This window comes from Pezoporus wallicus, unplaced genomic scaffold (genome assembly GCF_028554395.1).
Source record: "Pezoporus wallicus isolate ANWC-B61680 ecotype Strahan unplaced genomic scaffold, APGP_CSIRO_Pwel_v1 contig_4161, whole genome shotgun sequence".
Taxonomy (NCBI): Eukaryota; Metazoa; Chordata; class Aves; order Psittaciformes; family Psittacidae; genus Pezoporus; species Pezoporus wallicus.
In genome coordinates this window covers 1,086,696-1,104,575 of record NW_026639584.1, presented here as the reverse complement: position 1 = coordinate 1,104,575, position 17,880 = coordinate 1,086,696, and the positions used below count along the sequence as shown (strand labels likewise).

Sequence of the window (17,880 nt, the reverse complement as noted above, 5' to 3'; positions counted from 1 at the left end):
ATGATAAGTCAGAAGCTGTTATAAACAGGAATTTTAAAACTGAGCCACATCAGTGTTTAGTGATTGCATAGACATTGCTGCAAAAATAATTTTCAGCTGCAGAATGTACTACAGACAGCAATGGGATGGATTGCTCTAAACATTTAAGATATATTTATTCTGAAAGTTTAATTATTTTTTTTTAGTCTTACAGTATTTTTTAATTATTACTATTCTTTAGGCACTTTCTTGTTTAGTGCAGTTTGCTTCTACAAGGAGATCTTTATTCAGCAATCCAGAACGTGCCAAATATCTTGGTAATCTGATCAAAGGAGTGAGACACATCCTGGAAAATCCACAGGTATCTCTTTAATTTTTATTTGATTTATTTGAAATGCTAAAACATCATGGATTTGTTGTTCCAGTTACACCCTTCATTAATATACTCAGTTGATCAAAACCACTTTCAGCCAGATTTCTGTTTGCTTTGATTTCCTATTCAAAACAAAGCAAAAGTCCTGTGCAAATAAAATTGGCACCCAGTTAGCAAGACTGCTTATACAATTTCTGTTAGATTAAGCTATTAACTTCTGAAAAATTGCTGCTTTTTATTTAGGGTTTATCTGATCCGGGTAATTACCATGAATTCTGTCGGTGTTTGGCTCGGCTAAAAACCAACTATCAACTGGGAGAGCTAGTAATGGTGAAAGATTACCCCCAAATCATCCAGCTTATAGCAAATTTCACTATTACTAGCCTACAGGTAAGAGTATATACAGATTTGGTTTTGACTCTTGAATGACAAAGAGGACTGGCCCCGGTTCTCTGTGGTGTTTGTGAGGAGGTGGTAATGCTTGTCTTTACGTGAAGTGCATTTTGTCAGAGATGTAACTCAGATGTAATCTAAGTTCTCTGGAACCGGTTTGCACTCTTCTGATGCAGTTTTGTAGTGGGAGCAGTTTTAAAGGAAAGAACGACAACTGAAGCACGGCATCGATGAACGTTAATCCTTCAACCTTAGTTCTTGCCCTCAAAAAACAAAAATCCAACAAACTACACCCTTTATACAACCCTAAAATACTTAACACCTATGCTCCCATGTAGACTTTGAAGTGCCTACACTGACTAGGTTCTTGAGTTGTGCTTTTGTCCATGTATATATATGTTTACACACACACAACTTCCTGTGTGCTGAGCTGTTGAGTGCAGAGTTCCCATCCGAGCTGGATTAGGAAGATTCGTGGAATAATGGCTACATTTTTGTGGGACCTACATCTGTACAAGGACACATGTCTCATGGTCAAGATTCTCACAGTGTTAAAAATGTTACAGATTTGTTTTTGAATTACGCCATGATAGAGTCATGCACTGTTTGAGTAATAAAAGAGTTGTTATTTTATCATTTCCTCCAGAGTCGTTCTCTAGTGTTCAGGGTAACAGCTGAAGATAGTGACCTTCAGGAGAAGATTTTGACCTCTGAATTCCTGAATTATCAATGGCAGCTCCATAAGCTTGGAAGAGAAAAAAAGAGTTGAGATGCATTTTAATTCTTTACATTCCTTCTTAGGTGGCTCTGGACAGTTTCTTATTCCACATTTAGGATTTGTGAATGGCCCTTTTATAGCACTTAATTCTCACCGTGCACTGTTTAAGAATCTAGGCCTAGGTCTGAGTCCTGGATTTTACTGAGAGGAGGTAGGAGTGCCTAAAAGTAATGCTGGATCTAATGTATGCCATAGCATGTCTCAGTTCTGATGGGGTCCTTCGGTAGCTATGTGAATTAATAAGACTAAATAAAACCATCATGTTTCACAGCTAAAATTTCACACTGGGATGCTTTAACAGAAGTATGTTTTCTTTTCTTATAGCACTGGGAATTTGCTCCAAATAGTGTTCATTATTTGCTAACTCTGTGGCAAAGAATGGTAGCATCTGTTCCATTTGTGAAAACGGCAGAACCCCACCTCTTAGATACATATGCACCTGAGATAACAAAAGCTTATATTGCTTCTAGACTGGAATGTGTTCCTGTAGTTATAAGGTAAACTTGTAATTGCAACTTTAAGATTGTAATGTGGAATGTTTAATTTTCTGGTTTGCTGGCATATTATGTTTTGTTTAAAATGGAAGTACACTGGTTCTCATTACCGTGGTGATTTCTTTAGCTGCTCTTAGTTGGCTGATATAATTTTACTCATTTTGCTTATTAAATCCAGGCCAAAATCAAATGTAAATTCTAATTGTGTTTCCTTTCATGGGCCTTTGTGTTTTGAAACAAGCCTATTCCCCACACCCCTTCTTTTTCAAGGCTATCTAAATTAACTATTGTGACATGTTTTCTCAGTGAATCACTTTCTAGGGCCATAGAGGGTAGAGTGATGGGGGAAAGCAGATTGAACCCCATTCATGAGAAAGGGTGAGACCGAATAAAACAAGCTAGTGAGTGTCAAGATTGAAAGTGGCCAGTTTAAAAGTTCTTAGCTCAAATCTTCTTTTTAATAGTTTAAATAAATGACCTGTAGTCCACAATATAATATAGCACATAAGAAAAAGGTGTTTAGATTACTAGGAAGGATTTAGTTTTCTTCAAGGGCTTTTATAAATTCCTACTGATAGGATTTCCTGTCAGACTACAGGACTGCAGAATAAGTCACATCTGCTTTTGGTTTTCAATTTTGCATTACTGAGATGATGTTATTTGTTCAGTTTATGTGAGGAAGTACATTCAACTTTACCATTATTGTCCTTTTTGTCTTATCTTGGCCAACATCTCATGTCTGCAAATTACATCATTTGCCATTTTACTGTTTAGTAACTAAGCTGTAGCTGGTGTTATTTGCCTTAAGATATCACCATAGGTACGTTAAAGGCTGACGACCTTAATGGCTCGGAATCATGAGCTTCACTATCATTGTCTCAGAACCAAGAACTCATAGAACCTAGGGGAGCTTCCAGTGTTCCAGTGCTAGGACAGAGACGGAGAAGCAGCTGGTTGCAGATGCAGTGAGTTTTCATGAGCCTTCTTTCAGCCAGCCTACAATTCTAGTAGCATTTTTATCTTCTCTGTTCAGCTTTTCTGTAGTGGAATCTCAGGGTTGAACCTTAAATCTCAGCTTTTTTCTCTACTGAGTGGTACATTACATATCACCTTCCAGATGTGAAGCACTTAGTAGGGCTGAACTGCTGGGTCAAACCATCTGGCATGACCAGATCTGTTGAAATGAGCTGTTGTCTTCATCAGCACTGAAAATTCAGTGATGGCACTGATGAGAGATTTCCTGAATGTCCTTGATACATTTTGGAGGAGCAAACTGTCTAATCCATGAAAAAAGCCAACAGGGACAAGATGAGGAAAGTACTGATCTTCTTTTCTACCAGTCCGTCATTCTTAAGACAGTCTGTGTAATGCTGTTGGTATGTATCCATTCTTAGCTCTAGGTGATTAGTATACCACTGTTGTATTGTCTTATTCTGTTATGTGATGAAAATCCTCAGCTATGGCATTTTTCTACATAGCAATATCAAATGTAGACTTTAGCATCAAACATCCAGACCATTCTTGAGAAACGTGGGATGTCTGGGAGTCAGTTTCATAAGACTACTGACGTTTGCTCAAAGGAGATGAACTGGTGTCTTTGCAAATGAATCCTGTTTTCTGGGATGACCATTTTTCTTATAAACCAGTCAATAGCATCACCCACCATTCAGAAGCCATACAGGTCCTTCAGACAGAGAAAGAACAATGGAAGGAAAGTTACTTTTGCCTTTTGGGGGGTTTAAATAGCTGTTCTCCCTTTCAAGTAAGGGTGAGTGAGGAGGTAGTGATTCTTCTGCAAAGAGTCAGCAAGAGGATGCTCTTCTACAAACTATAAGGAGAACTTTTATGTCACGTATTTGTAAATACCTGAGGAGAGGGCTGAGGAGAGGTCTGTTTCAGCCCATCTTGGACATTAGAATTTTCAGCTGCTGTATATCTGTTGGAGTTTGGTTGTTAGCACTGTTAGCTTTGTTAGCTTTTTGGATGTTACTGTTATCTGTAGATTGATTGTTGCCTGTGCAGTAAAAGGGTAACCTTCTGATGAATGAACCTTTCCTACTATGGCTTGTGTAATGAGTATAGTTACATTTTATGGCAAGAGCTATTGGTCTCTTTGTTATAAACATTCCGTAGGGTCACAGCTTGTTTATGGCAGGATAGAAGATTTACAAAGCAGTTGCATGGAGCTTTAGTGAAGCTTGCTTGTTGTTGTTTTGTGGTCTTGTGCTTAGTTTGATGAATATATAAAATCCATTTCTACTCAGTATTCCGTTCTTTCTTCTCATCATCCCTGCAAAAGATGCTGCTTGTTAATAGCCTAATGTTCTTTCTGTGTTCGTACTGCCAGCATCTCTTCTTTGCTTTTTAAAACGTGTTACGAGGAAGGCACAAATAGCATAATGTTCTGTGTTTGTGTGGATGTGGATTGTTATGTAGTAGAATGAGACCTTATGTCTGTCTGCTGTATTCACCAGCTGCTAAGGCTTTTATAGTTCAGTGGTTCAGTGTCAGTGGTACAAGGTCTGGATGGGAAAAGAGCTGTTAAGGAATAGTGACTAAGTGATTACTTTATATTTCTATTCCAGAGATGGCTTAGAAGATCCACTGGATGATACAGCTACAGTATTCCAACAGCTGGAGCAACTGTGCACAGTGAGCAGGTGTGAATACGAAAAGACCTGTACATTTCTTGTACAGCTGTTTGACCAAAATGCACAAAACTACCAAAAACTATTGCACTCTTCTAGTAGGAATCCATTAGAAATCACAGTTCAGGAAGGTTAGTATTTAATTTAATTTTTAGACTGTATTTTATGTGCAAATAACCATATACTTGCATATGAAAAGGAGCAGTGATCTTACAGCAGATATAACAAGACCTTTTCCCAATCTAGAAATTAGTGATCTGAGTCTGTACACTGGCAGTTTTTGATGTGTTTTAACACACTGTTACATCTTCAGAGTATAGACATGAGAGCTGTAAAAACTTTTAATTGCTGAAAATCAACATTTTAGTGCCTCAGGTGCCCTCATGGGAACCAGCTGCAACTTGATGAACATTTTTTGTAAATGAAGACGCTAACTTGCTGTCTTTTTACATTTATGTGTCTGTAAAAATTCATGTAAATTCCTTAATTTATTTTATACAGCTCTGTTATAATGAATTACCTAATTTTCAAGAAACTCAAGTTATTTATTGTAGTGTAAGCTGTAAAAATAATAAGTATTTTTTATATCTTTTTTCATATACCTATTTCGGTCCTCTCTGTGTCTCACTTAAACTGTCTTTATAACTACTGGCTCTTTCCTAATACAGTTATCTTATGGCTGTTGCATCTTTACATGGATAAATGGTGTTATTTTGAAAAGGTGAGACAGGTTACTGCATAATACAGCTGTTTCTTTGCATGCTATTAAGTATTCATGATTGATTTTGCTTTTCCTTTGTTGAGTTTGAATATGCTGATTTTCTTCTATGTAGGAGCCATTTTTTCACTAATTTCTGTAAAACCTTCTACTTCTCTGTTTTATGAATACCACTTTCTTCCATGCACCTATTGACTTATTTGGGAGAACTTTTATTACTGACCTGATCTCATTGACCAGCTGCAGTCTGAATTTCTGCTCCGTTCCCCAGACCTGATGAGGCAGAGGGAAACAATCAGCCAGAGTCTGTCAGTGTCAGTGCTCTAGGGGATTGCCCTCTTACCTCAGAAAACGTTTGATGCAGTTTAAATACTGTGTTTCTTTTCTGCAAACTAAACATTTGTGCTCATATTGAACAATAACTGTTATATCCCCTAGATATACATGGTTAAATTTAGATGTTTAATGGCTTTTAATGTTACAAAATAAGTTAATGTAATATTAAGATCTCATTTTATTATACTGTCTTGCTCTGTGTATCAATAATGATGTGGTCATGGTTTACTAAAACAATAATCCCCAAGAAATGGGTCATTAACAGTAGTTAATGATTACTTGTGATCCATGGTAATGACTGATTTCTTTGGGATTATTGCTGTTATAAACCATAATTACAGATTATTACAGCAATAATTATTTTCTAAAAGAAAAGTTGTTGTCTGCTTCAGTAATTGGAAAAGCAAATGCACTGGAAATTTTAAACAGTGAAGAAAGAAGTCACACCTATGAATTGGTATTGTGCAAAGAGGAGAGGGCTATCATCAGAAAAATAAGTATGGATTAAAAAATGAGTTACTGCAATTTGTAAAAAGAAAAATAGGGGGGTTATTTTTAAAAGGGCTATTGGCCAAAGCAGTGGTTCTGCTCTTTGAACCAGCTAGCACCACACACAGTTGCTTTTTGATACCATCCTCAAATGGTCATTCTTTAGTAGCTGTTAATGCTAAATTTATTTGAGCATCGTCTGTCCTCTTTGACGCTTCAGCTTCTTGCCATTTTGCTAATGATGGTGCAATCTCTTAGCAGCTGTTGGTACTGCAACTTGTAGTGTGTCTGATGGGGTTTTCCTTTGAAGTGTCCTGTTTGTGAAGACGCACAGGGAAATTGAAACAGGGAAATATGTTGATTGTTGGATAGCTGATACTGTCCTTCCACATTATTAGGACTGGAACAAGAACAACAGGACAAGATATTTAAAGTTTTCCTCATATGTTGTGTCACGTGTCAAAAATCAATGCTTGTTCTCTGTTAGAGATCTCAGACTATTACATACTCATGTGGTATATTTAAAAACTAAGACTGAGATTTAAGATAAACCTGAATGCTTTCCTGCACTTGTGTTGAAATCATCTGCATGTTATTCCATACTCTGCATTATCTTTTTGTGTACATTTGATCTCAGCATCTTTTTTTTATGCATAGAACACCCTGTGCTATATACCTCTGACTGAAATAGAATTGCTTATGATATATAGTCACCAGATTCAGACCATGAGGATACTGGAACACCTCAGAACTCCTTGAAGGAGCTTAGGAAGTAAAGCATTCAGTGCTCTCTCAGTTCCATGTTGTCCTAAAATACAACATTGCAAGTACAAGGAAATGAAGTTTAATGTTACATAAATGAAGGCTAGTTTATCAGATTTTAAATAAACATGAAATAAAACCTCAAGACTTCTGGTAGATACTGTGCATGTCCTGATATGTATGTAGAAATACCCACAATAAAATAACTGATTTACAGTCATAACATGACCTCATTTGTTTATCTGTAGTTTATCCTTTATGTTAAATTTCAGAATGAGTTCAGAAGACAATTTGTTCGTCAGGGTATTGTCTTCACTCTTGTGAGTTATCCTGTCATCACTTGGAAGAATCCTAGTAATGAGGGCAAGACACCTCAATATCTCACTTATGGAGTAGCCAAGTTGTCTTTGCTGCATTGCTATTTTCAACCAGTTTATTTCCATTTATTACAAAGTATATTTTGCTAAATGAAGATCGAGTCTAAAAGTAGCTTTACTGTGGTATAGTCTCAATGCATTTCAGTTGAGGAAGAAACCTTTAGTGGTATCCTGAAGTTTTAACAGGTCTGTGTGTTACTTTGCTCTTCAGTTCGTTTTGATCATACTTTAGGGAAAAATACTGCATCTTTCCTTGGAGAGAATACCATTAGTTACTGGAGTTACAGCTTAAAAAGCTGAGGCAGGAATTGGGTTGGTATTGAGTTGGGTATTAGTAGGTCAAATTTAAAGATATTCCACCTTAATGTGCCAGAGAGGCTAAAACAATGCCAGTTTTGCAGTGTGGCAGTTATTTTCCAGCAGAGAGGCCAAAAGAATTTGTCTGAGTTCAGTGTTTGTGAGTTCCGTATTTATAAAGCCAGATGTCAGAATTTGAAAGCCTAACAAAACACACCACGTAGACAAACTCAGAGTTATTTGTAGAACCTTAGTTTTACAGAAATTAAGATCTTTATGTTGTACTTTGATTCTTGGCCCATGGATCATGTAAGTGCCATAGTGGAAACTGATAGCTAAGTCATCTGGAAAACGGAAGGCATGACAGCATGGATTGAAAGGGGTGAGCTCTGTCTTTCAAACCCTTTTAAAAACAATCCAAAGAGACTTTCAAAACATTGTGGTCATTCACAAACTCTTTTCTTGAACAGTATAGCTGAGTTACAATTACTTTCTTATGTGCAGATCACTTCAGATAATAGTTTAATATTCCCAAGTGTTCTTTATTTGAAATAAAACTAAGAACCAAGTAGATTGGAGTGAGTCTCAATTGCTTTCTAATACTATGACAAGGAGATGAAACAGCCTCACTGTGAATAAATTGTTCTATGCCTTGAAGTAACCTGTGGCAGGCAGGTGAAGATGGTAGATTAATTGTATGTCTAATCTTACCAACTGAGTTTGCTTAATTTGTATTAGGTTAATTCTTTGTGGTTTATTTATAAGTGTGTCCAGATTAATAGGCTGTTCTACTTTATCTGCCAGCTCTGCTCAGAATTTTTTGTTAGTTGATTTGTCGGGGTAGGTTTTAACTCTGGTAAAGGAAGAAACCTTTACCATTCTCTTGACAGCATCCCCAGTCTGATACCATATAGAACTGCTGGTTCCTCATGGAAGCGTATTCTACTATTGTACTATTTATAATTCTACTATTTACTATTTATAATCACTGTTTCTCTTTCTTTTAATGTTAGGATGTCTGGCATGGCTTGTCTATTTTGTGGGTGCTTTTGTGGGAGGCCGATTAACATACACTAGTACTGAGGAGCATGATGCTATGGATGGAGAGCTGTCCTGTCGGTAAGTGTGGCTTGATTTGAATTCTTTATTTTGCTCTTTTTTAACAGTGTTTAATATCAGCAAGTATTTTGAATTTAAGTGTTTCAATTTTTTGTCCAGTTCTTGGATGGTGGGTGCTAAAGGGCTGTACTCACTTTCTGTGGTTTGAGACCAGTCCACTGGCTTTGACCCTTCCTGATTCATCGTCCTAAGCAGTGAAGAGTCAGTAATGCAATCATTCCAAAACTATGTTTCAGAGGAAGGGAAGAGGATTAAAGGCAAATATGTCTCTTATTATAAACAATATTTAGATATGCCCATGTAGATACCTGTTTTCCTCTGTGTTATACTTGTATACAAGTGTTAATTTTATTAGTTGTGAGTTATGGCTATTATTTTCTGCACTACTTCATTTACATTAATTATTGTGGGTGAAGAATTGCAGAGGAACTGCTGGTCAAACACCAAAAATTTACACTTCTTTTTAGACTAGAACTTGTTAAGAAAAGAAGGCTTAAAAATGTTCATGCTAAAGTTGTCCTTTTGCAAGTTTTAGGGCATGGGGTGAGCTAGGGATTGTTGTGAAGGATACCTGTGTCTTGTGGCAAACTCAAATTAAGTGGCAAACACTTCCTAAATCCTTGTTTTCACCCACAAGTGTGATAAAAAAAGGTGTGCACATTCGGTCCTCGTATTTACATTCACTAGCTAACACATGAAAAAGGGCGTACAATTTAAAATTAGATAAAAAGCTTTACATTTTCTCCTTTGTGTCTTGCCTTCCTAATCTACCCTGGGGCTCTGTTGTGTTAGCTGTCTTCCACTATGTTTTTATTAAAAGTGAGAGGTTTTAATATACAGACTTATAGATGAAGTAGCTACTGACTTCTAATCCAGTGACTGTGCATTTCAGAATCGGGAAAAGGTGAGAGTAAGTTTTTGAATTGCTAGGAAATTAGGATTTCAGGGAATAGGTAGCAGAAGAACATGAGAGATTAAATAAAAAATATTCCATTATTAAAAAAACAGGTACTACATTTTGTTCTTAGCTGCTGTAGTCTGAAATTCATTCTTGGAAATCAGTCCTAGTAATCTGGAGATATATGCGTATGAAGTAAGGATTTAGGTCAGAAAATTCATGTTCAGATGTGTTAAGAGAGATAAAAGTGGGAAGAGGTGATGCAGGCAGTGCATTATGCATATGTAAATTTATTTCCAAGTACAGTAGCTTCAGTTTCCAAGGAACTTGAACAGCTCTTACCCTGCATTTACAGTTTGAGACCTGTGCTTCTTCAGTTTGTTTCTTTCACCATGGAATTGATGCTCTAAGAAAGAAAAAGCAGTTGACAAACTCACTGTGTTACAACATACATATCTGAGAAAATTTCAAGTGACAGAGTAATTAGAAAAGCATTATGTTGATGTTTATGTTTCATAGTGGTCATTTAGCATAATTAGCATCTAACTAAACAAAATCCTAGAAGAAACTTAGGCAAACAAAAAATGCTTGATAGGTTCCTAAAGAAATCAGCTGAGACAATATAATATGATATAATTTAAGAATTCTTCCTGAAAATTGTGGGGTTTTTTTGTCTTTTTTTTTTTGCTGTCACAAAGAGTTTTTCAGCTGATATCTTTGATGGATGCCCAGTTACCACAGTCCAGTAATGAAAAAGTAGAACTGGCAGTTCTGTGGTTCTTGGATCAGTTCCGTAAAACATATGTGGGAGACCAGCTTCAGCACAACTCAAAGGTAAGAGTTTGCTGTAAACCACTGCCTTTGAAATGAGGAAGCCTGTGCAGAAATTCACCTGCCAATGCATCTTACACATAAAGGCTTCTGAGCTTATCTGTTGGCTGATTTGCTAGATGGAGAGATAGAGGAATAGGTAACTTATTAATGTTTTGCTTATCTGAAAATAACTTATTCATGGGTTGTTCATCAGCTTATGACCATATATGCATTTGAGTTTGGTGTGCAAGGAGTTAATATTTTAACAGCTATGTTCATTAAACCGTTTTAGGTTACTTTGCATTTCAGTTTTTTTATTTCAAACATTTAGCTGGGTTCTGCTATATTGTGTTATATTTCACAGCTGGGTACTCAAGATTTATTCTTTTAATAGTTCTCTTCTTTTGACAGTTACTCATTTATGTGGTTTCCACTGTATTTCTCACATTACTTGGCTTTTCTGCATTTTAAATAGGGAAGAGGGAAAAGTAAAATGCATTTTTGAAGAAGCAGCTCTTAATTCACCTTAACTGTAGGGGACAGTCATAATATAGATGTTATAAAGAGAATGTCAGTAAGATGAGATCAATTGATCTTGAGAAAGACTGAAAGAATTCTGTTGGAGCCCCAAGCAAATCTTTAGCAAGAATTGTGACAGTGACTGAGATTTGGTTTTACTTGTGTAGTACTCTATCCTTGCTTTCTGGTGAACAGTCCAAATCTCAAGAATTCTTTTATCCCTTCAGGTTTGAACTGTACTTCAACTTTATTGAATTGTTCCTCACTTAATATTAAAGTTTTACACTGTATGGAATTACTTTTTCATGAAAGCAATGTGTTCCTTTCAATTGTCAAAGCTGATTTTTTATTTTTAAATATGGGGCACTGCTCTTAACACTAAGTAACACAAAGTACACAGTAAAAACATACTCATGGTCCTGGTATTTCTGCTAGCAAAATTCCTGCTGATGGCAATTCATAGGCAACACGGCTGTAGAGTAGTTGTTATTCTGATCTCTGATTCTTGGATTATGTTTTATTTTGATCTGATTTTGAGGGGTTTGATTTCACTTTGTATTCTGACTAATTGATGTAACTGTGGAGAACCACTATCAATGTAGTATGCCGTACGGATTTTCATAGGAGATTGTATACCTAAGCTTTTGATGTCCATCGTACAGACGGCTGGAAGAAGCACTTGTGTGTGGGTGAAGCAGTGGGCAGGAAACTGAAGTGCAGTATTTATACTTAAATCCCTTGGAGCTCCATTGTCAGTAAAAAAAAAAATGTGAAACTTGACCATTTGCCAGCTACATCAGAGTTTATCCAGCTCAGCTGTGTGTTCTGAGTGACTGTCATGCTTTAAACCCAGCCAGTAGCTGAGCCCCACACAGTCACTTGCTCACCCCTCTAGTGGGATGGGGGAGAATATTGGAAAGGTAAAAGTGAGAAGGCTTTGTGGGTTGAGATAAAAGCAGTTTAACAGGTAAAGTAAAAGCCATGTGCACAACAAAGCAAAGCAAGGAATTCATTCACCACTTCCCATAGTCCGGCAGGGTTTCAGCCATGTCCAGGACAGCAGGGCTCCAGCACACCTAGCAGTGACTTGGGAAGACAAACACCGTCACTCCCAATGTCCCCCCCTTTTGTCCTTCTTCCCCCCTAGTTTATCTGCTGAGCATGATGCCATATGGCATGGTATATCCCTGATCCCAGGGGTCAGTTGGGGTCAGCTGTCCTGGCTGTGTCCCCTCCCAACAACTTGTGCACCCTGAGCCTCCTCACTGGTGGGGTGAGGAGCAGAAAAGGCCTTGACACTGTGTAAGCTCAGCAGTAGCAAACACATCCCTGTGTGATCAACACAAAAATCCAAACACGGCCCCATACTAGTTACTGTGAAGAAATTTACCCCAACCTTAAACCAGCACAATAACCCTCGGACTGCCTGTGCAATTGCATTGTGTGGGGCAGGTTAAATGGTTAATTATTGAGTAAAATGCTAATATTTCCATTTGAATTACTGAAGAGCACTTTGAGCAGAAAGAATTAACTCTCACTGAAAGGACATGGGGAAAAACTGTGGATGAATTGCAGAAAATGGTTTTGTGTTGCTTAGTTTCATTGTTTTGGTTTTTCTCCCTGCCCTGGTAGGTAGGCATGAATCAAACTAGTAATATATCATCATAGAATCCCAGACTAATTTGGGTTGGAAGGGACCTTAAAGCTCACCCAGTTCCAAACCCCTGCCATGTGCAGGGACACCTTCCACTAGGGCAGGTTGCTCCAAGCCCCATCCAACCTGGCCTCGAACACTTCCAGAATCATATTCTGTATATTTACTGCCTCTGCTTGTCTTGTATGTGTCTTATATGTAACCAGACTGGGAAAGTGGAAATTTTGCAAGGCTGTCATGGTGTTCAAGGGGTGTTTCTAAATTCTAGCCCCACTCTGGCAACTCTGAAGTTCACTGCAAATACATTTTCAAGCTGTGTTTTCTTTGTTGTTTTTTTTTAATGGCTTGATTACATTATCTACCCCTGTAATTTACTTTCTTTTTCATTTTGTTCTAGTAGGCCTGATACAACAGCCTCTCATTTGCATTGACAGAATCCTGTGGTCAGTATGACATAATTTCACCAGATCATATTACAAGAGCTGTGTGTAAATGCATCGGAGCTCCCAGTTTTGGTGTGTTTGTTTGGGTTTTTTTAATTTTTAATAAAACCAAATGAGATGTTTGTATACAGTTTTCATTTAAGAGGAAGGCAGAAGGCAGCCCTTGTATGATTCCTCTGGTTTATCCTGCTGTAGCAGCAAGCATAGCAGCAGATGGCATTCTACCCTCACAGTTGTAAATCCTGTGATACTGTGTCTCGCTGGCAGCTATCTACAAATGTGCAATAAAAAGGCTCACACTTGGAAGCAGAAAAATCAGACATATATCAAATGACTCAGTTAATGCACGTTTATATAAACATTCAGGATTGCTTGAATTGTTTTATTTACAGAACAGATAATGGAAATTCTGCATGCTTCAGCCATAGTGAGGTAATTTTCGAGAGTATTTCTCTATCTGATCATACGCTTGCATACAGGAAAACAAACAATGGTTAGAGAAGGCCAAAGAGTCTAATGAAATTATAGAACAAGTCTTCTATATAAATATACACATTTTTTTCATTAATTAACTCGTAATCTTCAGGATAAGAAAAGGAAACTCATAGAGAAAAAGAAGATTGGGTACGTAAATTAATGCATTCTTATTAAACTGTCCACTGGGGCTTGCTGTCTAAGGAAGAAAAGCAAAACCTTGAAGATCTGTTCCATGACACTCTAATATAATTTTAGTACCATTAAATTACCTATACAAAAATAACACATTAACCATCTGTCATTTGGATCAGGTAGAGTTCTGAATTAATACGTATATATGTTGAATGCCAGACTGGATTCTCTGGTACTGTACAGCACTATTAGTATCTTTCTATTAATACATGTTTTAATGCTGATGTGACTTAGCTTTCACATACTCATCTTTTTGTGGCATATTGTGATTTGATCCTGGCAGGGTGGTAGAAAATAAGTTGGCTGGAAAAGCACTGCATGTGCTTTACTGGAACTGTAATCGCAGCTTCTATCTGTTCTAGCTCTGGCATTCCTGTAGCATGCCACTGTTAGCTGTTGCTGTAGTAGTGTAATATTGCATTGAAATCTGATTCCTGACATCAAACATGTTATTTATTAGACAAAACATTTCAGTTTTGAATGAGGCGTTTCCTTTGAAATATTTTGATGTATCAACAGCAATAGAATTATTTCTGTTTGCAAGTGACAGTAGTCTGGGGGGAAACAATCACAAAGGACAGGATTTGAATTCTGAAAGATCTTCATAAGCTGGAGACATAACCTGAAAGTTTAAAATGCTGGTGAAACACCATGCTTAGGAATGAAAATTTCCACTTAAAACTGGGAAGTCTCTGCCGAGGCAGTGTTATTTCAGAAGATGCTGTGGAGTGTATCAGGATAACTCTAACAGCGTGCGTTGGATTTATGCACAAGAAAAATACAACATCTTTGTGACTGAAGTAGCAGGAATATTGTGTCAGGTGCTGGGATTTCTTGTTCAGCTCCGAATATTTGTCCTTGATGGGGCTTCAGCTGGAATAATGTGTTCAAGTTTGGACACCAAGCTTTTGAGCAAACCATAGGCAAGGGTGAGGCTACACCACCACAAATAAAATGCTGAAGATAACCCTTTGGTTTAGTTTAGGAAATAGAATATTGGGGTGAAACAAAAATTAAGGATGTCAAGCGTAAGTTTGGAAAAACTGGTGAGCAAATGTTTTCAGTGCTCTTCAAGGGAAAGACAGGATGTAATTGGCTTAATTTGTAGCAAGGAAGACTTACGGAAAGCTTTCTAACTAGGCCAGTAACAGTACTGGTGGGTACAACCCATGATGCTGTGGAGGCTCTTGGATATGCCCATATGCCCAGGTAGACTTAATTAATTCCCCTATAAAGTACAGAATAAACCAGATTCCTGCTGTCTAATCTCACGTTTCATCGTAAGACTGTTATAATTGATCAAGGTTGTTTGCTGTGTCTTAGCCAGTGAAGGGTGTGCTTGGGGAGCAGTGAGCCCTCCTGGTTCTATTGTGACCATCAACCACAATAAGAAATTTTTCTGTTATTTCAGGATTTTTATTTTAGCCTGGTATGTTTCAAGTAACTCATTACAGCCATTTTAAAAGGAATAAGTATATGAGTACTAAGAGTGACAGGAATTACAGAATCTTTGAACACAGAGGAGGCTGACTCCTTTTCCAGCTCAGAGCATGAGTTCACTCCTCATTTATCTGTGCTTAGAAAGGTCTCTTCTTAACTACCCAGCCACCAGTAGAACTTTCATGGGATAGTCTACGGTTTAGAGAGACCAATAGAATCTCTGCTAAGTTGTGTAACTTCCCATGGCAAGTGCAGAAATTAAGTTGGGGGTGCTGAGAATGCGGTTTAGCTGCCTTTTGTATTGTTGGTTAAGCAGAGGTGCTCCACGAGTTACAGGCAAGTTCTTACCTTGCTGGGTAAGTCGGAGGAGATCTTGAGGTTTGCACTTGAATGCTGCTTGTGTGTTGCAGAATGTATTTGTAAACACATGTATTTATTATATACTTCAGTATTTTTGCACTTGGGCTTCTTAATTTAGGCTAACCCAGGATCAAAAGGCAAAGACTTGTTAACCAGGACCTTTTCCTGCTTCCAAACACGTCAGAGACTTGTCCTTGGAGGGGAAAAAAAAAAAAGCAACAGGAGGGGTTCCTAGCCTTTCCCAGAGGGGTTCAGACTGCATCTATTCCAAATGTCCCCTGGGGAGAGCCTGGATCAGCAGCTGATGGCTCTCTGGCTGTCTCTAATTGGTAGTCAGAGATTGCCATGAGTAAATCAAACTGTAGCTTGTTGGATAAGTAAGTTCTGTTGGTTAATATATCATAGGAAATTTTTCATAGCTAAGTTAATTTCTAAAACTTAACTTAGAATTCTGTCTTTAATTTGAAAAAAGTTTAACACTAAGGCATCTTCATAACCTGAAGTCCTGACACTTTTGCCAGTGTTCAGGTTTTCGTATCTACACAGCTTACAGTGATCTTATCAGAAAGGTGGGTTTGGTAGAAGGCTTTTCTCTCGAGGTAAAATGAGGAGTTATTCTAGTAGTGTGCTCTTGAAAAATGTATGCATGCAGAATTGAAGTTCCTTTTATCGTTGGTTCCTTTGCATCTTCTGTTTTTAAGGGGGAATTCTTCTAATTGTTAAATATTTTGTGACTGAAAATAGAAGTATTTAATGGGGGATTCAGTGGCCCTATATGTGAGAAAGAAATTACGTGAAAATATTCATGTAATTAAAATTTAAATAGAGTTTAGAATTAGCGTATAGACTTGTCTGTCATGTTGCTTATTTACACTTTTTTTTGTGGCATTCTGACTGAAATTAAGGATTTTCTCTTAATTTTGCACTTGTCATGTTCTGTTTCTACAGCATGTGGCACTATTGAACTAGAGTTATGCCTTCAGTTTACTGTTGCATCTCCTGAAACACAGAGGTCAAAGCTGGAACCTATTCACATGTTGGATAAGGGTAGTGTGGTGGAAGAGTATTAGTAAGAGCAGGAGTTTGAGACTGAGATGTGCTTTTTAAGCAGATCATGTCTCTTCTACAAATCATGCCCAGAGTTCTGTTTTCAGCTTTTATAAGCAGAGTAATTTTTAAGAAATCCCTACTCTTAACCAGAATAGTTAGGCTTGCAAAGTTGATGTTTTGCTTTGCATATGGAATGTATTGGTGTAAAATGCATTTAGGTAAATTCTTCTGTTGCTCTGTGGAACAAGTAGTGGTTCCCTGTTCTGCTCTTTCTCATCAAACAGTAGCCCTGAACGTGTTTGGAGAAGTCTGGAGGTAATTGTGATCTGTCTGAGGTGGCTCTAATTTGAGGAATATCTCAAGAAGTGTAAAGATCACTGGCAGCAGGGTATTCCAGCAAGCAGGGTTTTTCTTTTGCCGCAGCGTTAGCTGAAAGTGGCAGGGATACAAGGTAGGAAAGTAGGGATTGGAATTCTGACCCTCCTGTTTCTGGGAAACAGCTCCATGTGCACTTGAAGAGATAGAGCTGTCACCTTTTGTAGGTGCGTCAGTTGGGGGATGCGGGGAATCCAGTCTGGTTTTCAGTCGAAGCCAGGTGAGGGTGAAGAAAGTGGGAGTATGGATTAATGTTTCATGAGGAGCCGTTACGATTATAAATTGAAGCATGATTATAAGCCAGGGGGGTGGGGGACGTGGGTGCAAATGTGATTTCTCAGGTGTATCTTGCACATTCTTCTGTGGTCAGCGTAAAGAAGTTACTGTATGAGCATTTAGGATCACACCTATATGGTTTTTTTTTAAATGCTAGACTTGCCACATGAGGTAAATCTGCATTATGATAAAAAAAATACCTGGAGGGTTTAGAATTTAGACTAGAGTGTGTTCAGAGGGGAGGAAAGAATGTCATCTCCTGGTTATATGTTGTTTGCAGTAGCTGAAAGCAAAAAATACATGTAACCAGAGATCGTGTAAGCACTGAACACAGACTGGTCTGCTAATGGTGCATTCTCTTGACTTAGTTATTTTGATAGTTCTTCAGTATATGGATATTTCTTTGATTACATTGCCTGCAGACACAGAAGTATGATTTAGAAGGAAAACACATAGTTGTGCAGAATGTGACTACTGTTCACCCTGCATAAGAGCCTGAGATCTGCAGCAGTGCCGCTGACTTGACTTTGTGAGTAAAGGTGTTGATCTGTGTTCATCTGGTAAAAGATTCTGGGTTCTGGTGTCTTTATGATTAATGGTATCTTAACACTTGTGAATGA

At 37.7% G+C, this 17,880-nt stretch overlaps 1 protein-coding gene across 3 annotated transcripts in view; it reads left to right on the top strand.

The window, feature by feature from the left end:
• Positions 1-17,880, top strand: part of RANBP17 (RAN binding protein 17) — a 152,894-nt gene that overhangs the window by 10,922 nt on the left and 124,092 nt on the right. For all 3 annotated transcript variants that reach the window (XR_008972889.1, XM_057415157.1, XM_057415158.1), the window contains 6 exons: positions 221-340; positions 596-742; positions 1,848-2,020; positions 4,603-4,796; positions 8,658-8,763; positions 10,360-10,495. Coding sequence is in view for 2 of the 3 variants with exons in the window: in XM_057415157.1 (XP_057271140.1) it covers positions 221-340; positions 596-742; positions 1,848-2,020; positions 4,603-4,796; positions 8,658-8,763; positions 10,360-10,495 (876 nt within the window). In the remaining variant the exon portion in view is untranslated. The remainder of the gene's footprint in view (positions 1-220; positions 341-595; positions 743-1,847; positions 2,021-4,602; positions 4,797-8,657; positions 8,764-10,359; positions 10,496-17,880) is intronic.